The sequence below is a fragment of the Anomaloglossus baeobatrachus genome, chromosome 11 (genome assembly GCF_048569485.1).
Source record: "Anomaloglossus baeobatrachus isolate aAnoBae1 chromosome 11, aAnoBae1.hap1, whole genome shotgun sequence".
Lineage (NCBI taxonomy): Eukaryota > Metazoa > Chordata > Amphibia > Anura > Aromobatidae > Anomaloglossus > Anomaloglossus baeobatrachus.
The window spans coordinates 165,351,575-165,373,094 of record NC_134363.1 but is presented as its reverse complement, the minus strand read 5'-3'; the positions used below and the strand labels follow the sequence as shown (position 1 = coordinate 165,373,094).

The window sequence follows — 21,520 nt, the reverse complement described above, 5'->3', positions numbered from 1 at the left end:
AAACAACCCCTACAGTAGTACCACCACAGTGAGGAAGATGTGCTCAGTCCACGGTGGCTAGCTTGTCTTTATCACCACTCGGATGAGTAGAGATACGGGGCATAGGGAAGTCGTCAGATGTTCCAAATATCTATGTGCTCAACTACGGTATAGATGAGTCAAACTTATACATAAGTCAATGTGCTCAGTTAGAGATAGACAGATGAGTCACACTATATAAGAAACCAAGAAATGCCCAAAAGAGGTAAGTAACATTTCTTATAGAACTCAATTCAAGAAATGCCCGACGCGTTTCGCCCTTGTCAATATCAGGGGCTCATCAGGGGCTTTTCAACAATTTCTTGAGAGAATTTTCAATATTCCGTCTTTGGACAGATCTGTGACAAATACAATAAAATAAAACCCACATTAATTATAAGTCCAAGGATCCAAATAGATAGCAGATCTAGGTGTGCACCTACACACCAATACTAACCAATAATCGCTGATTGCCACTTCTAAAGAGTATAGGGGAACGACCGTGCTGTCTGTTCAGCTGATTTATCAGAACATGTGTCAAGGTGACTCTTTTACCTATATGGGTAGACACACTATAAATTAATTCAGATAACAACCCTGTGTCTAGGTTTAGGAGCCAGAAAGACCAATACCTTTTCGATTGTTAATTCCTAAGTTGATCACAACCCACTTGAGTTAGGGTCCTAATGAATACTGTCAATAGAAAAATAGACACCAAATTGCTCCACAGTTATAGTATTGAGGGACACACAATGCGGCCAGGTTTAATTATTTTATACTCCTATTCCATGGGATATTACCTACATGGGTTATAAATGTCCGCACTAGACCATGCAATATATCACATGAATCTATAGATATAGCCTCCCAAACAGTAAGATAATTCCCATCGAGGGGACCTATTAGGAGAAAAGTGACAATATTCAGGCCCAAAGAAAATCAAAACAGCATGACTATAGTTATCAAATCACCATAGGGAAATACCTCAGGTTTATCCACAGGACTGAGAGCGTATTACACTATTCCATCACGTATACTTGGCACTATACCCAGATATACAGCCTCCAATGGTACAGGAGGGGGTACATGCACTCCAAGTCCTATATATACCGAAACGAATACATTTGTAGTCATACATGGTTTGGAGCTTGCCCTTCTCACTTATCCCATCAAGTAGTTGCAGTAAGGAGACCACATACCTGGTTGCTATCCCACAATGGGGCAAGGGGTAACCACAAGGATCCACAGCAACCAGTATCTACAGTGCAAAACATACATAGAACTAGTGAGACCGCTTAAGTCTAACATTGTTCACCAGGGGGTTTGTAAGGAGGTCCTACCTTAAGGAGGTCTGTATGGGAGATGACGGGTATGGCGTCCGGCGGTCGCTAACTTCATCACATACACTGGGCAATTTAAAGCCGACTTTTGGCGCCAGCATGAGATAAACCGGAAATGACGTTACGCATACACGCGTCATCATCATAATGTGTTTTCCAGCCGTTCTCGTCATTTCCGGTCACATGATCGGAAAATGTGCATCTCTAAATGAGAACCCCGGAACCAACAAGCTAGGTTCCTAGTTGTTAAATTGCGCACGAAGTGTTTGCGCATGCGCAATAAGGCTATTATTATGTTAATATAGTTAAATGCCAGCGTTTAATGGTGGATAGCTATAGAACCGCCGGATCTGCACCAAACCGGTACATGGTTTAATTAATCAGTATATATGTGCTAGGACACCAGCAGTGTACAACTAAAGTGGAATTACACAGTCATATTTTCCATGATTGTGCAATGTTACCAGATCACATTTTTGTCATGATATTAGGACACTTTGGTTCTGACCAGAGGGAGCTAAGTATAATTTAACCTCAGTATATCTATAATTGGATCATTGGGCATAGTCAATATAAGGTATAGGAAAAGGGGGAAAGGGGAAGGAAGTTCTTCTAAGAGAACACATAGAAAATTATGTATGTAATTACGATATAGTAAAGAGAAACAGCAATATATGATACTGTAACTCAGGACCCGTCTCCAATACTGAGGGTCTATTCACTTAAAGGGGAGGTCCACTACAGACATAATTTTCCCAAAATATGATTAGTTTGCGCTGGAAAACAAAAAGCGGAGTCAACAGTTGGGGGTATCGGTAGATATGTTAGAGGATATTGACATCCTTATGGAACTTGAGAATGAAGGCACACAGAGTAGGAGAAGGTCCTTTCTCCGCCCTTAAAAAGAAAAGCAAAAAGGCACCTCCCTTGGGGGACTATATCAACCTCGATCTGTTCTGTAGTATTGTTACAGATGAGATAAAAATGATTCATCCTAGAAAGAACTCAACGGTCTCTAATGTCACGCAAGAAGAGAGGGAAGCCATATGCAGTCTGGAGAACAATAGTAGTATAATAATAAAACCTTCTGATAAAGGGGGGAACATTGTGATCTTGGACCAAGATACCTATGTACTTATGTGTGCTCAACTGTTAAAGGACCAAAAATCATACGAACGACTAACTGGAGACCCTACCCCCCAGTATTATCAGCAGCTAAAACAAATACTTGATGTGGCAAAGCAACAGAAACTCATTTCATCTCATGAATATGACTTTCTACTTCCGCGTTACCCTAAGTTAGCAACTTTCTATGCTATTCCCAAAATACACAAAGGTACTAATCCCATCAAAGGCAGGCCCATAGTATCTGGGATTGATTCTTTAACTCAGAACAGCAGTACTTATGTGGATCAGATACTCAGATCTTTCGTTACCACCCTACCGTCCTACATACGCGATACTCTGGACTTGTTGGCCAAAATAGAAGACATCACCTTAGAGGAAAATATGATACTCACCTCCATAGATGTGGAGTCCCTGTACACAAGTATTCCTCATGATAAAGGAATAGAAGCAGTCAACTATTTCTTGAGTATGCGTGGGAATCAAATGGAGGCCCATAATAGGTTCATTGGAGAGCTTTTGTATTTTATCCTCACTAGAAACGCGTTTCTGTTCAATTCCAAGTTCTACCATCAGCTCAGGGGCACAGCAATGGGGAGCCCATGTGCCCCCACATATGCTAACTTGCTCCTGGGCTGGTGGGAGAACACCGTCGTTTTTAAGGACGATGGGGATAACCACTGCTCTCAGATTTATTTCTGGGGTAGGTATATTGATGATATACTGGTTATCTGGGATGGACCGGCTCAATCCTTTAAAGAATTTGTAGAAGAACTCAATATTAATCAAATTGGATTAAAATTCACTTACGAAATTGGAATTGACAGGATCGCGTTTTTGGACATCTTCATCAAAAAGGATGTGGACGGTACACTGCAGACAACCTTGTATAGGAAACCTAATGCCACTAACAACTTTCTCCAATGGGACAGTCATCACCCTGTTAGTCTAAAAAGGGGTATACCTAAGGGGCAATTCCTACGTATCCGTAGGAATTGCTCTGACGATCAGGAATTTGGGAGACAGGCTGATCAACTGACAAAAAGGTTCCTCGATAGGGGATATCCCAAAAAAGTTATTCACAAGGCGTTCAATGCTGCAGTGGCGAAAGATAGACATGAATTACTAAACTGTAAGACTAGGGAAGCAAACAAAGGGACAACGAGGTTAGTAGGCACCTATGACGATAAAAACAGAGAAGTGATGAAAATCCTCAGGAAGTATTGGGGTATTCTTAAACAGGATCCAGACATAAAAGACAGTATTCTCCCTTATCCATCGGTGACTTTCCGCAGAGGCCGTAACTTGAAGGATCATGTGGTAAGAAGCCACTATGTGGCCCCCGAGACATCCGGGAGTGCGTGGCTCAGGACACGTCAGAATGGTACATTTCGATGCGGAGCTTGCAAGTTTTGCAAATATATTTCCCCATCAAACACATTTCAGAGCATCACAACAGGAAGAACGTACCAAAATAGAAATTTTGCCAACTGTCGGACCCAAGGAGTCATTTATCTATTTAGTTGTAGTTGTCCAAAAAATTATATTGGCAAAACTAAAAGGCAGCTCAGGGTACGCATTGGTGAACACCTTGGAGATGTTCGCAATCTACGTGATACGCCAATAGCACGCCATATGAATCACCAACATGCAGGCAAAATGGAAGGTGCATGTTTCAAATCCATCGAAACAGTACCAGAACCTGAGAGGAAAGGAGACTGGGATGTCCTCCTATTACAAAGAGAGGCAAGGTGGATTTTCTGGATGGCCTCTGTGCATCCTGATGGCCTTAATGAAACAATCAGTTTCACACCCTTCATCCAATAACAATTGGATCCAGCAATCATATTTTGGGAAAATTATGTCTGTAGTGGACCTCCCCTTTAAGTGAATAAACCCTCAGTATTGGAGACGGGTCCTGAGTTACAGTATCATATATTGCTGTTTCTCTTTACTATATCGTAATTACATACATAATTTTCTATGTGTTCTCTTAGAAGAACTTCCTTCCCCTTTCCCCCTTTTCCTATACCTTATATTGACTATGCCCAATGATCCAATTATAGATATACTGAGGTTAAATTATACTTAGCTCCCTCTGGTCAGAACCAAAGTGTCCTAATATCATGACAAAAATGTGATCTGGTAACATTGCACAATCATGGAAAATATGACTGTGTAATTCCACTTTAGTTGTACACTGCTGGTGTCCTAGCACATATATACTGATTAATTAAACCATGTACCGGTTTGGTGCAGATCCGGCGGTTCTATAGCTATCCACCATTAAACGCTGGCATTTAACTATATTAACATAATAATAGCCTTATTGCGCATGCGCAAACACTTCGTGCGCAATTTAACAACTAGGAACCTAGCTTGTTGGTTCCGGGGTTCTCATTTAGAGATGCACATTTTCCGATCATGTGACCGGAAATGACGAGAACGGCTGGAAAACACATTATGATGATGACGCGTGTATGCGTAACGTCATTTCCGGTTTATCTCATGCTGGCGCCAAAAGTCGGCTTTAAATTGCCCAGTGTATGTGATGAAGTTAGCGACCGCCGGACGCCATACCCGTCATCTCCCATACAGACCTCCTTAAGGTAGGACCTCCTTACAAACCCCCTGGTGAACAATGTTAGACTTAAGCGGTCTCACTAGTTCTATGTATGTTTTGCACTGTAGATACTGGTTGCTGTGGATCCTTGTGGTTACCCCTTGCCCCATTGTGGGATAGCAACCAGGTATGTGGTCTCCTTACTGCAACTACTTGATGGGATAAGTGAGAAGGGCAAGCTCCAAACCATGTATGACTACAAATGTATTTGTTTCGGTATATATAGGACTTGGAGTGCATGTACCCCCTCCTGTACCATTGGAGGCTGTATATCTGGGTATAGTGCCAAGTATACGTGATGGAATAGTGTAATACGCTCTCAGTCCTGTGGATAAACCTGAGGTATTTCCCTATGGTGATTTGATAACTATAGTCATGCTGTTTTGATTTTCTTTGGGCCTGAATATTGTCACTTTTCTCCTAATAGGTCCCCTCGATGGGAATTATCTTACTGTTTGGGAGGCTATATCTATAGATTCATGTGATATATTGCATGGTCTAGTGCGGACATTTATAACCCATGTAGGTAATATCCCATGGAATAGGAGTATAAAATAATTAAACCTGGCCGCATTGTGTGTCCCTCAATACTATAACTGTGGAGCAATTTGGTGTCTATTTTTCTATTGACAGTATTCATTAGGACCCTAACTCAAGTGGGTTGTGATCAACTTAGGAATTAACAATCGAAAAGGTATTGGTCTTTCTGGCTCCTAAACCTAGACACAGGGTTGTTATCTGAATTAATTTATAGTGTGTCTACCCATATAGGTAAAAGAGTCACCTTGACACATGTTCTGATAAATCAGCTGAACAGACAGCACGGTCGTTCCCCTATACTCTTTAGAAGTGGCAATCAGCGATTATTGGTTAGTATTGGTGTGTAGGTGCACACCTAGATCTGCTATCTATTTGGATCCTTGGACTTATAATTAATGTGGGTTTTATTTTATTGTATTTGTCACAGATCTGTCCAAAGACGGAATATTGAAAATTCTCTCAAGAAATTGTTGAAAAGCCCCTGATGAGCCCCTGATATTGACAAGGGCGAAACGCGTCGGGCATTTCTTGAATTGAGTTCTATAAGAAATGTTACTTACCTCTTTTGGGCATTTCTTGGTTTCTTATATAGTGTGACTCATCTGTCTATCTCTAACTGAGCACATTGACTTATGTATAAGTTTGACTCATCTATACCGTAGTTGAGCACATAGATATTTGGAACATCTGACGACTTCCCTATGCCCCGTATCTCTACTCATCCGAGTGGTGATAAAGACAAGCTAGCCACCGTGGACTGAGCACATCTTCCTCACTGTGGTGGTACTACTGTAGGGGTTGTTTCTATCTGAGAGGGATCACGGTTATTATTAGGGAGGGCCATATCTAGGGTCAGCCGTCGTTGAACGGGGGCGTCTTCACATTAGGACGCCGACCCCCGTAGTCAGGAAGGAATAGTGAGAGGGAAAGATTATCCTTCCTTCCTCTATTTTTCATCCTGCCTTTTAATTGTGTGTTATGTACGTGAATTTGATAATAAAATTATATGATTTTATACAAAAGTAGTAAGAATCTGGTTTTGGCAAAATGTCTACTTTGAGTATCTAGAATTGGTATAGTATTTATGGAAATTTGTGATGGCTGGATTTTTGTCTGGGCCTATCAGTGATCAATCGTGGCTAGATGATGTTAAAGAGGCCTTCTCTGAGATCTCTGCCGATGAGTCTGTGAATAAAGTCACATCACTCAAAACTAAATTTGAACAACTATACCAAGCATATAAAGAGAACATCAAGTCGTGGTGGGAGGTACAGTCCTTGGATAATTATATCCAACAAAAAGTGGTCCCTAGAGGACTCAGAATTCAACTGGTCCCAGCCAATAGGTGCAAGTCTCCTGAGCTCCTCAAAAAGTGGGAAGAGGAGTCCATTGCTTCCTCACTTCGTTTTCTGACCTTATTAAGGGATGAGGAGAAACTTACATTAGAACGTACATCCCTTAAACTACAAGAACTTATTAATGAGACACTCAAGTCTAAAACAGAGAGTGATTTTAAAACGAGGGAACTATCCTTGAAGTCATCGGTAGAGAAATACCGCTCTACATTGAAAGATAGGAAACATAAGAGGTTTGTAAGAGATCTGGCAGATTTTAAAGACAGACAAGCGTATAGTTTCTTGAATAAAACATCACCACCAGGGGACATATCGTCCACTGATGGTGAAACATCAGACACAGACTCAAGGACAAACTATCCCGGTGATTATAGATACCAACAGAGGAGACGATGGAGAGGCCAAGGAAACTGGAGACGAGGCAGAGGGCAGAGCTATCAGAATACGAGATACCAAAACGATGGAAATATATCAAGGTCATTTGCACCATCAGTACCCTCTCCCTCTTCATCCTCCTCTGGACCACTCTCTTTTTTAGAACAAGGCAGAGTCAACCACTACAATCTCAGAAGTGGGGGAGATATGAGACCAAAGTGACCACATCAAGTATGAATAGAGACATCGAGATGCAAATAATCAATTTGTCAAAATACACACTGTCACCCATTGAAGACAAAGTACTCAGAGCTGGGTTAACTTTTGTACCAACTACACGCTTTGATGCCTTCAACTGGGTGAAAGATGTCCATTTATTTATAAGAAAGTTAAAATGGAGGAAACATTTTGCGCTGGAAAACAAAAAGCGTAGTCAACAGTTGGGGGTATCGGTAGATATGTTAGAGGATATTGACATCCTTATGGAACTTGAGAATGAAGGCACACATAGAGTAGGAGAAGGTCCTTTCTCCGCCCTTAAAAAGAAAAGCAAAAAGGCACCTCCCTTGGGGGACTATATCAACCTCGATCTGTTCTGTAGTATTGTTACAGATGAGATAAAAATGATTCATCCTAGAAAGAACTCAACGGTCTCTAATGTCACGCAAGAAGAGAGGGAAGCCATATGCAGTCTGGAGAACAATAGTAGTATAATAATAAAACCTTCTGATAAAGGGGGGAACATTGTGATCTTGGACCAAGATACCTATGTACTTATGTGTGCTCAACTGTTAAAGGACCAAAAATCATACGAACGACTAACTGGAGACCCTACCCCCCAGTATTATCAGCAGCTAAAACAAATACTTGATGTGGCAAAGCAACAGAAACTCATTTCATCTCATGAATATGACTTTCTACTTCCGCGTTACCCTAAGTTAGCAACTTTCTATGCTATTCCCAAAATACACAAAGGTACTAATCCCATCAAAGGCAGGCCCATAGTATCTGGGATTGATTCTTTAACTCAGAACAGCAGTACTTATGTGGATCAGATACTCAGATCTTTCGTTACCACCCTACCGTCCTACATACGCGATACTCTGGACTTGTTGGCCAAAATAGAAGACATCACCTTAGAGGAAAATATGATACTCACCTCCATAGATGTGGAGTCCCTGTACACAAGTATTCCTCATGATAAAGGAATAGAAGCAGTCAACTATTTCTTGAGTATGCGTGGGAATCAAATGGAGGCCCATAATAGGTTCATTGGAGAGCTTTTGTATTTTATCCTCACTAGAAACGCGTTTCTGTTCAATTCCAAGTTCTACCATCAGCTCAGGGGCACAGCAATGGGGAGCCCATGTGCCCCCACATATGCTAACTTGCTCCTGGGCTGGTGGGAGAACACCGTCGTTTTTAAGGACGATGGGGATAACCACTGCTCTCAGATTTATTTCTGGGGTAGGTATATTGATGATATACTGGTTATCTGGGATGGAACGGCTCAATCCTTTAAAGAATTTGTAGAAGAACTCAATATTAATCAAATTGGATTAAAATTCACTTACGAAATTGGAATTGACAGGATCGCGTTTTTGGACATCTTCATCAAAAAGGATGTGGACGGTACACTGCAGACAACCTTGTATAGGAAACCTAATGCCACTAACAACTTTCTCCAATGGGACAGTCATCACCCTGTTAGTCTAAAAAGGGGTATACCTAAGGGGCAATTCCTACGTATCCGTAGGAATTGCTCTGACGATCAGGAATTTGGGAGACAGGCTGATCAACTGACAAAAAGGTTCCTCGATAGGGGATATCCCAAAAAAGTTATTCACAAGGCGTTCAATGCTGCAGTGGCGAAAGATAGACATGAATTACTAAACTGTAAGACTAGGGAAGCAAACAAAGGGACAACGAGGTTAGTAGGCACCTATGACGATAAAAACAGAGAAGTGATGAAAATCCTCAGGAAGTATTGGAGTATTCTTAAACAGGATCCAGACATAAAAGACAGTATTCTCCCTTATCCATCAGTGACTTTCCGCAGAGGCCGTAACTTGAAGGATCATGTGGTAAGAAGCCACTATGTGGCCCCCGAGACATCCGGGAGTGCGTGGCTCAGGACACGTCAGAATGGTACATTTCGATGCGGAGCTTGCAAGTTTTGCAAATATATTTCCCCATCAAACACATTTCAGAGCATCACAACAGGAAGAACGTACCAAAATAGAAATTTTGCCAACTGTCGGACCCAAGGAGTCATTTATCTATTTAGTTGTAGTTGTCCAAAAAATTATATTGGCAAAACTAAAAGGCAGCTCAGGGTACGCATTGGTGAACACCTTGGAGATGTTCGCAATCTACGTGATACGCCAATAGCACGCCATATGAATCACCAACATGCAGGCAAAATGGAAGGTGCATGTTTCAAATCCATCGAAACAGTACCAGAACCTGAGAGGAAAGGAGACTGGGATGTCCTCCTATTACAAAGAGAGGCAAGGTGGATTTTCTGGATGGCCTCTGTGCATCCTGATGGCCTTAATGAAACAATCAGTTTCACACCCTTCATCCAATAACAATTGGATCCAGCAATCATATTTTGGGAAAATTATGTCTGTAGTGGACCTCCCCTTTAAGTGAATAGACCCTCAGTATTGGAGACGGGTCCTGAGTTACAGTATCATATATTGCTGTTTCTCTTTACTATATCGTAATTACATACATAATTTTCTATGTGTTCTCTTAGAAGAACTTCCTTCCCCTTTCCCCCTTTTCCTATACCTTATATTGACTATGCCCAATGATCCAATTATAGATATACTGAGGTTAAATTATACTTAGCTCCCTCTGGTCAGAACCAAAGTGTCCTAATATCATGACAAAAATGTGATCTGGTAACATTGCACAATCATGGAAAATATGACTGTGTAATTCCACTTTAGTTGTACACTGCTGGTGTCCTAGCACATATATACTGATTAATTAAACCATGTACCGGTTTGGTGCAGATCCGGCGGTTCTATAGCTATCCACCATTAAACGCTGGCATTTAACTATATTAACATAATAATAGCCTTATTGCGCATGCGCAAACACTTCGTGCGCAATTTAACAACTAGGAACCTAGCTTGTTGGTTCCGGGGTTCTCATTTAGAGATGCACATTTTCCGATCATGTGACCGGAAATGACGAGAACGGCTGGAAAACACATTATGATGATGACGCGTGTATGCGTAACGTCATTTCCGGTTTATCTCATGCTGGCGCCAAAAGTCGGCTTTAAATAGCCCAGTGTATGTGATGAAGTTAGCGACCGCCGGACGCCATACCCATCATCTCCCATACAGACCTCCTTAAGGTAGGACCTCCTTACAAACCCCCTGGTGAACAATGTTAGACTTAAGCGGTCTCACTAGTTCTATGTATGTTTTGCACTGTAGATACTGGTTGCTGTGGATCCTTGTGGTTACCCCTTGCCCCATTGTGGGATAGCAACCAGGTATGTGGTCTCCTTACTGCAACTACTTGATGGGATAAGTGAGAAGGGCAAGCTCCAAACCATGTATGACTACAAATGTATTCGTTTCGGTATATATAGGACTTGGAGTGCATGTACCCCCTCCTGTACCATTGGAGGCTGTATATCTGGGTATAGTGCCAAGTATACGTGATGGAATAGTGTAATACGCTCTCAGTCCTGTGGATAAACCTGAGGTATTTCCCTATGGTGATTTGATAACTATAGTCATGCTGTTTTGATTTTCTTTGGGGCTGAATATTGTCACTTTTCTCCTAATAGGTCCCCTCGATGGGAATTATCTTACTGTTTGGGAGGCTATATCTATAGATTCATGTGATATATTGCATGGTCTAGTGCGGACATTTATAACCCATGTAGGTAATATCACATGGAATAGGAGTATAAAATAATTAAACCTGGCCGCATTGTGTGTCCCTCAATACTATAACTGTGGAGCAATTTGGTGTCTATTTTTCTATTGACAGTATTCATTAGGACCCTAACTCAAGTGGGTTGTGATCAACTTAGGAATTAACAATCGAAAAGGTATTGGTCTTTCTGGCTCCTAAACCTAGACACAGGGTTGTTATCTGAATTAATTTATAGTGTGTCTACCCATATAGGTAAAAGAGTCACCTTGACACATGTTCTGATAAATCAGCTGAACAGACAGCACGGTCGTTCCCCTATACTCTTTAGAAGTGGCAATCAGCGATTATTGGTTAGTATTGGTGTGTAGGTGCACACCTAGATCTGCTATCTATTTGGATCCTTGGACTTATAATTAATGTGGGTTTTATTTTATTGTATTTGTCACAGATCTGTCCAAAGACGGAATATTGAAAATTCTCTCAAGAAATTGTTGAAAAGCCCCTGATGAGCCCCTGATATTGACAAGGGCGAAACGCGTCGGGCATTTCTTGAATTGAGTTCTATAAGAAATGTTACTTACCTCTTTTGGGCATTTCTTGGTTTCTTATATAGTGTGACTCATCTGTCTATCTCTAACTGAGCACATTGACTTATGTATAAGTTTGACTCATCTATACCGTAGTTGAGCACATAGATATTTGGAACATCTGACGACTTCCCTATGCCCCGTATCTCTACTCATCCGAGTGGTGATAAAGACAAGCTAGCCACCGTGGACTGAGCACCTCTTCCTCACTGTGGTGGTACTACTGTAGGGGTTGTTTCTATCTGAGAGGGATCACGGTTATTATTAGGGAGGGCCATATCTAGGGTCAGCCGTCGTTGAACGGGGGCGTCTTCACATTAGGACGCCGACCCCCGTAGTCAGGAAGGAATAGTGAGAGGGAAAGATTATCCTTCCTTCCTCTATTTTTCATCCTGCCTTTTAATTGTGTGTTATGTACGTGAATTTGATAATAAAATTATATGATTTTATACAAAAGTAGTAAGAATCTGGTTTTGGCTTAGCTGTTGGATGAACAATCATTTGGCATACAGCTTTCTTCGCTGACTTTCCCATACACTGGAATGATCAGCTTGGCTTATTCCTCTTGTGTTTTCTATGTGAGAGTCGTTGACAGACTCCCTTCTGTGTCTGCTTATCTGATCAGTAATGGAAATCCCCCATGCTGAACGCTTCTCTTCATGAACATCATCTTTCGGGGAAGAGTTGAGAAGCTTCCATAAACAGTAGACTGTTGGCCAATCCCACCGATCTTGATGGCTTCAGCTAACTTTAGTCTAATGTACAAGAGATCTTTAATGGAAAGATAGAAGACCAGAGCTGCAGTTTTGGAAAGGGACTCGTGAGCATTATCTACTCCTCCGACCATATCAACATTTTTGAAAAATGGTCAAACCAAAAAGGTGTTACTAAAACATAAAAAGATTATGACGCCATTGGAGGGGGTAAATTTATTTTCCTTGGGTATTGACTTTTCACACTACATCCCTTACATAAGAATGATTGCATAAGCTTTGGAGATAACACATAGTATCACGACACAATGATCCACAACTTCCCTCCTGCCCTTCGTAAAAACAATTTCTAACAAAACGAACTATTGTGTTGTTTTGCGGAACTGTATGAAAGCTACAAAAATGCCCCAACAAGATTAAAATAATATTATTGACAAAAGGAACATATATTAAACCATCATGCATTTGGCTAAATTGGACAGCGAGAATACAGGAATGCAATTATGAATTCCATCATAAGCAGGTTAAGAGAAAGACCATTGTACGCAGAGCAGATGATTGAGCATTGAAGACAACATATTAAGGCCATGACAGCTGTAGTGTCATACAAAGGGAGAATGAATTCTTTACATATATAATTGTAGGTTGCTGATCTAATGTCTCTTGTTGTCTGCGTCATTTCCTCCCCCACATAAATATATTCATCCCCCAGTCACGTATTATTTAAAGCTGATAAAAACACGTCTTCACCTGCTCATATGCTGTAGTAAACATTATAACCTACAAGTGTCTCATCATTGGATTGAGCCTATGAAGATCTGTCAAACAATTAGCAAACTGTAACTTGTCCTAGGGGGCATCTAGGTCTGGCTGCTATGTACAATGACAAGCAAAAGGGTAACAATGTTTTGCACTTTTGACTTTCAGACTCCATATCTTACCATCCTCTACAGCTTTGAATATGAGATGGCATTCATTTTATGGACACCCATCTTGGCTATCTCATATATAAATTTGTCTTGCAGCTATTTAGGATATGATTAGGTATACAGATTCTAGTCAGATCACTGCATTGTTACTGTTTTGCTCCTAAAAATCTAAATTTTAATTTTGATTATTTTGTTAGTATTTTGTAAATCCACCTTTAACTTTCAGCACTACCTGAGTCCTTCTGGACAAGCTGTCCATCAGCTTCAAGCATGTCTCGACTGAAATCTGATCCCAGGTCTCTTCTCCACATTTCCAATCTTGGTGCATACTGATCGTCTCTCTTGGGAATGTATACAACTTTTTCTTCAACTCTTCCCACAAGTGTTGGATTGGGTTGAGATCTGGGGACTGTGGAGACAATCCAGCTCCTCTACATCATTGCCATTGAACCACTTCTTCTCCAATCTCGCTGTATGCTTCGGGTCGTTGTCCTGCTGGAACACTATCTCATCATTTTCATTCCCATAGTACTCAAGTGTATGAAGTAACTAGTCTTGTAGGATACTCACATATACGAGCTCAGCATTGAGACCACCATTGGCTTTCAGTACTGCCCGAGTCCTTCTGGACAAGCTGTCCATCAGCTTCAAGCATGTCTCGACTGAAATCTGATCTCAGATCTCTTCTTTACGTTAACAATGTTGGTGCATACTAGTCGGCTCACTTGGCAATGTATACAACTTTTTCTTCAACTCTACCCACAAGTGTTGGATTGGGTTGAGATCTGTTGACTGGGGACAATCCAGCTCCTCTACATCATTGCCATTGAACCACTTCTTCTCCAATCTCGCCGTATGCTTCGGGTCGTTGTCCAGCTGGAACACTATCTCGTCATTTTCATTCCCATAGTACTTGAGTGTATGAAGTAACTCATCTTGTAGGATACTCACATATACGAGCTCAGCATTGAGACCATTATTGGCTATCAGCACTGTCTGAGTCCTTCTGGACAAGCTTTCCATCAGCTTCAAGCATGTCTCGACTGAAATCTGATCCCAGACCTCTTTTCCACATTCCCAATATTGGTGTATACTGGTCGGCTTCCTTGGCAATGTATATATTTTTTTCTTCAACTCTACCCACAGTGTTTGATTGGGTTGAGATCTGTTGACTGTGTAGACAATCCAGCTCCTCTACATCATCATCATTAAACCACTTCCTCTCCAATCTCGCCGTATGTTTCGGGTCGTTGTCCTGCTGGAACACTATGTTGTCCTTTTCATTCCCATAGTACTCGAGACTATGAAGTAGCTCATCTTGTAGGATACTCACATATACGAGCTCAGCATTGATCTAATTTAGCTAGATGCACGATCAGTGTCCTGCAAATGTATTTGGTTAACTCATTCTGCAGGCGGCTATGTACAGTGATACATAGAGGCTGTGGAATCCAAGAATTTCAATGAAAAATTCTTATTAGTTAAAATATATATTTTTTAATTTTAAATGCCACCAAAGTAGTGCATATCCTTTAATGAGAAACTGTGAATTACACAAAGGTAAATTATACATGTAAGATACTAACAATGTAATAGTCTGCATTATCTACACATCTATAATGTTACCTTACCTTTAATGCCCACTCGCAATCACTTATAGCGTTATCATACTTTTCTAGTTTTATGTAAGCCTGTGGCAAAAGAAAAAGTGTATGACATAAAACATAAAAAAAACAAAAAATAAAACCGTAAAGGCAAATATTTGGTACTGATATTTTCTGGTTATGTTAAAGACGAACCATAGTAATCAGAAATCAACAGTACACATGGAAATAAATAAGCCACTTGGTAATATATCTTATCAAAATATGTTGAAACCACATTGTCCTGAATTCATAATGTGGGACATTAATGTGAACCTCTTTACATATAGATATGAAAAACTAGCAAGGTACGGACCTGTGGGAACTTTCCACTGTGGATCTTCCAAAGTGAAAAATCTGCAGTGAAATCCACACAACAAAAACTACAGCAGCTTTTATGTTGCAAGAGCTGAAATCCTCAGTAAAGGGTGCTTTACAGGCAACGACATCGCTAACGAGATGTCGCTGGGATCACGGAATTTGTGACGCACATCCGGCCTCGTTAGCGACGTCGCTGCGTGTGATACCTACGAGCGACCGCTAACGATGCAAAATACTCACCACATCGTTGATCGTTGACACGTCGTCCATTTCCCAAATGTCGTTCCTTGTCCTGGACGCAGGTTGTTGGTCGTTCCTGACACAGAACACATCGCTACGTGTGACACCCCAGGGACGACGAACAACACCGCACCTGCGTCCTCCAGCAACGAGGTGTGTTCCATGCAGCTGCTCTCCGCCCCTACGCTTCTATTGGACGCCTGCTGTGTGACGTCGTTGTGACGCCGCACGAACCGCCCCCTTAGAAAAGAGGTTGTTTGTCGGCCACAGCGACGTCGCTACGCAGGTATGTGTGCTAGCGATGTTGTGCGCCACGGGCAGCGATTTGCCCGTGACGCACAAACGACGGGGGCTTTCACAAGCGACATCGCTAGTGATGTCGCTGCGTATAAAGCAGCCTTTATAACTGTAGCGCAAGTTCACACCCTGCAGATTTCACCTGTGTGGCTAACATTCTGATCCACAAAGCTCGTACTGCGTAAGGCTATGTGCGCACGTGGCGTCCTGTCCATTGCAGAAATAAATGCATCCTCTGGCAGAATTGGATTTTGTCATTTTTGTTTTTGGAAAAAAAAAAATGCAAGAAATACGCATGCGTTTTGTGCACGTTTTTCATGCGTTTTAAGCGCTTTTTCCATGCATTTTCCATGCTTAAATTTTGATGCGTTTTCAAAACTTTGTCAATGGAAAATAAAGTTTCTTCACTCACTCAACATGAAAAAAAAAAACCTACTGATGTCATTTCCTGTTTCTACTCATTCACTATAATGTGAATATTCAGAAAAAGTATATTAAATAATAATATTTATTGATTAAAATTAATATGAAATATAGTACGACTCTAATATTATTGAGGGCTGGCTGTGAGGTCAACAGTAAACCTCTTGACCGAACTTAGAGGCCAAAACGCATGCTTTTTTGATGTAAAAAAAAGCATGCGCATTGCAACATAAATGCAGAGAAAATGCAATATTTTTGGTTTTGGATGCGTTTTCTAAAATCTCATTGACTTCAATGATACCAAAATGCTACCAAAACGGACAAAAGAATTGACATGATACTTCTTTAAATGCAAAGATTTTGGCAAATTTTTGACACTAAAAATGCTGCGTTTAAAAAAGCATTGTGCGCACGAATTTTGTCAAAAACGTATTGGCTTGAAAACCAAAACGCATGCATTTTGACAATGAGACGCTGCTGCTTAAAACGCTGCGGAAACGCAAGGAAAAACGCAACATGCGCACAAGCCCTATGGCAGCAACAGAATGTTCCTCATGCAGGTGTGCGGGGCAACAGTAACATGTCACCATTTTGAAATAAGAAAAAATCCAGCACTCAAAACAAAGGATTCCTTTGAATCCTTTGTTTAGAGTGCCAGATTTTTTCTTATTGCTATGTTAGGATGTGGACCCTATCCAGGCACCATCCTATAAAGCAGAGTGCCATACTTTTTTTGTTATAATGTCACCATTTTGACCTATTTTTACAGCGTTTTGCCCAATGTGTTTTTTTAAGTCATATCTATTGACTAGAAGGGCTCAAAAAGAATTGACATGCTGCATCTTCAAAAATGCAGCCGAGATGTAGCCAAGAAAAGATGCATTGTGTGGACAGCAAAGTCGAAATTTAATAGACTTTGCTGGGAGAAGGAAATGCATGCATTTTGGTGTATCTTTGTGAGCTCAAAAACACACCAAAAATGCAGCAAAAGATGCCCTGTGTGAATATAGCCTTACTGCGAGGCTTCGCATGACACTCGGCTCACGCTCACAACAGGAGCTGAGTGTCATGCGAGTGTCATGCGACTGTGGTCCAATTATGCGATCAGACCACAGCTGCGGAGGGAGGGCCAGCTCTGTGGAGGGGAGGGCGGGATTTATCTCCCCACCTCCTTCATTGTCAGCTGATGCAAGAAACGCACTGCACTCGCGTTACACTGGTGTAATGCGAGTGCAATGCGATGTTTCTCTCGCCCCATAGACTTGAATGGGTTTGAGTGAAACAGGATCGCATTCCACCTGCAGCATGCTGCGACTGTTTACTCGGTCCGATTTAGGTCTGAGAAACAAATTGCTCATGGAAGCTGACACATAGGCTAATATTGGTCCGAGTGGAATGCAATGTGTTATGACATTCCACTCGCTCCGATTTTCATGCCGTGTGTCTTAGGCCTTACAGACAGGATTGCAATATCAGGTAACACCTCTATATATACTGTTGATAATATTGTATCCACCATAGCATCATTCACAATAAATGTCACAGCTCACCTTCACCACCTTCTGTAAAATGACTGATAACATCTCTATATACAGTACATAACACAGGATCCACCATTCACCATGGACGATGTTACAGCTCACTTCCTCCTCCTCCTCCTGTACAATGACTGATAACATCTCTATATACAGTAGATAACACTGGATCCACCATTCACAATAGGTGATATCACAGCTCACCCCTCCTCCTGTACAATGATTGATAACTCTATATACAGTACATAACACAGGATCCACCATTCACAATAGGTGATGTTACAGCTCACCTCTTCTGTACAATGACTGATAACATTTCTATAAACAGTAGATAACACAGGATTCATCATTCACAATAGGTGATATCACAGCTCACCTCCTCCTCCGGTAGAATGACTGATAATGATAATATCTCTAAATACAGTAGATTACATAGGATCCACCATTCACGATAGGTGATGTCACAGCTCACCTCCTCCTCCTGTACAATGACTGATAACACCTCTATATACAGTAGATAACACAGGATCCACCATTTACATTAAGTGATAGTCACAGCTCACCTCCCTCCCTCCCTGCACAATGACTTTTGCCCTGATAGGATCTTGCTCCAATTAGAAGCTCAAAATGTTTCCATACAAAGGACTTCTGATTGAGTTGGGGTTTATTGATGTAAATGTCAAGGTGCTCATCAAGAAGGAGTCTTAAAATGTGTCTGTTAACCAGTGTGGAAATTATTTAATTTTTAATTTATTTTTTTTTTTTTATAGACAGTAATATGAAAAATAAAATACAAAAAGTATTGAAAAAGAAATGGAAAAAAAGATAAAAAAAAATATAAATTTAACATATATAAAACCTGATTTAGGAATAGATTGTTTTTCTGTTGACACATTCCTTTAACAATATAAGATGTTTTATTGCCTGCCGAATAGACATGAAAAACCGGGTAATGCAGCGTAGCTCCTGACACTGGCTGCACCGTGCTGGTGAAAGGATTGTACTGGGTAATAACAAACACCGGGAAGATAAATGTGTTATAAAGATTTTGCCAGCATTGATTTTCAGACTAATCCGATATCAGAAAATGCATTATTTTATACCATTAGGTCTCAGTGTGTTATATAGTGTGTAAGACACTGAGTGTCCTCAAGCTGCACCCTGTAACTGGGGAAACTTGTCCGGTGTCAGTCATAGAAATTTTACAAATGTGAAGTATGTGGTTTGGGTGAGTTACTATATACTCCTATTGACTATTTATACCCTAGGGCATTCACAGAATATTAAGAAACAGATTTTTTTGATGGTACGTACAGATGTATCCACCCTTAACCTTTCATGCATTTCGCTTAAATGTAGCTCACTTAAAAAATGGTACAGACAAGTCAGATAGTTTGATCGCTGGGGGTCTCGGTGCGGAGGTCTCCATCATCAATCGATAAAGTGAAGAAACAGAAATACTCAGCCGAAGTACATACGGTAGTAAACTATTTGAAAATGGGTCATCTTGGCTTTTATGGGGGTAGGGTGCCTTATAAAGATTGCCATTTTAGAAAGGCAAGACGACACACGGGTCACTAATCCTTCCAAGTTCAAACAAATTGATAAAAATATGCCTTAATAGTCAGGAATTTCGGCTTACAAATCCAATATGGAAAATTACAATTGCTTTTATTTTTATTTATATATGTTTTGATTTTTAAATAAGTCCCTTTTAGAGTAATTCAATTTTTGTAGTTGGCATGGATCAGGTGTAATGGATGACCAGAGAAGATAGGGTAACCTATGGAGACCCTAAGGCTGGGGTCCCTGAGGTCACCCTCACACCCGGAGGTACCCTTGAAGGTAGAGAGGTCCAGACCCCCGACCTGGCCCTGATTCCTGTCCTGACCCTGATGACAAGTCCCCACCACACTCACCACCCCGGGGACTGACCAGGACAGAGATACCCAAAACCTCTACAACAAACCACAGACAGAAGTAAAATAAAAACTCATACACTCCTAAAACCTACACCAGGGAACAACAAGGATATACGGTAAGGGATAACAAGGGAAAGGAGGTAGTACAAAAACAAAAGAACTTGCAACAAACCACAGTAGACAGGAACAGCAGCAACAGCCACGTCCTCTCTGCTCCCAGGCTAGCTCCTAACTGAGCTGTCCCTTATCCAGTAGACTTAATGGTAGTCAGGGTCAAGCTTCCAATGTGGCCCTGTCACCTATCCAGGCCCTAACAACTATGTCACCACTACCCAGGAGATTGACCCGGATGGAGCCCAACAACCCACAAACACAGAATAATAGACGAGGTAACAAAAAACTCATACACCAAAAAACCTGCACCAGGGGATAACGGAAGGTGTACAGGTAGGGGTACAAAGAAAAGGATCTAGTAGAACAACTTATAGCAAACAGCAGGTAGCAGCAGTAGTAACAAGACATCCTCTCTGCTCCCTGGCTAGCTCCTAACTGAATAGAATAACCAGCACCAAGTCCAGGAAGCAGAGGGCCTAAATCCTGGCTGGAAGCTGATTAACTGCTGTCAGCTAATCAAGTCTGCTGCTGCACCAGAGAAGGAATTAACCCTTAATGTGCCTAAAGGAAAAACTATGTTTAAAGTGCATGGTCCAGATGGTAAGGTAAGAGCTGGCCCTGAGTCTGTCCCTATACATGTGACAGTAGCCTCCAGGAAAGTAAATTGCCTAACCTGATCACTTGGTACTCAATGTTTTGAGCTGTTGGGGGTCACAACAGGAGCCATCATATGACCATTTTCTTGTAAGAGAACAAATTGAATTTGGGTAGAATTTATAAGAATATATGGTGGACCTGGCAAATTTGAACACTTTGTGATTCCATTAGCTTTGCACCCATTGCCTAAAATAATAGTACCCACCATTTTACACATTGAAGTAGAATGCATCAGCCATTGAAAGATTACATGACATTAAGCACAGACTGGCAGGATTCCCCTTAATGCTTTGTGGCTATTCGATCACATGCTAATGCACAGACAATAAGGAGAGACTATCAAAGCCAGTATGAAAGCCAAAGCAGGAAATGCAGCGGCTGATGAAATTTGAGTAAGATGGTAATTTAAATTTCTAAATATTTGCTCATCTCTAGTTATAACCATGCATTTCTTAGTGTCTTATCTTTACACTTCACACATCTTTATACTTACCAGAGCTCGGTTGGTATATAAGACCTGCATGTCTTTTAGTTGTTCGAGCCCATCACTGTAATGTTGAATTGCTGTTTCATAGTTCCCTTGTGCAAATGCCTGATTTCCCCGATCTTTCAGTGCTATAAAACAGACAGTATATCAGACTATAAGATATGGACAACTTTGGAGACATTTCTTACTTAAGTGCATGTATTTTTGGCTAATAATCATTTTTGGAATTGGATTTTATTACAAATTTGGGATTGTTAGTCTTATAATCTAATAATAATTATTAATAATAATAATAATAATCTCCATTGTCACACTTTATAATGGGTTGCTAGTGATTCAGTTTGATGGCTAGGTTTGTAACCCTTATCTC

General features: G+C 40.9%; 1 protein-coding gene across 1 annotated transcript in view; it reads right to left on the bottom strand.

Moving 5' to 3' along the window:
- Nucleotides 1–21,520, bottom strand: part of TTC12 (tetratricopeptide repeat domain 12) — a 138,512-nt gene that overhangs the window by 98,024 nt on the left and 18,968 nt on the right. Inside the window, exons 6-7 of the mRNA XM_075327905.1 lie at nt 21,157–21,278; nt 15,143–15,202 (exon numbers count right to left, since the gene is read on the bottom strand). Of these exons, the coding sequence (XP_075184020.1) occupies nt 15,143–15,202; nt 21,157–21,278 (182 nt within the window). The remainder of the gene's footprint in view (nt 1–15,142; nt 15,203–21,156; nt 21,279–21,520) is intronic.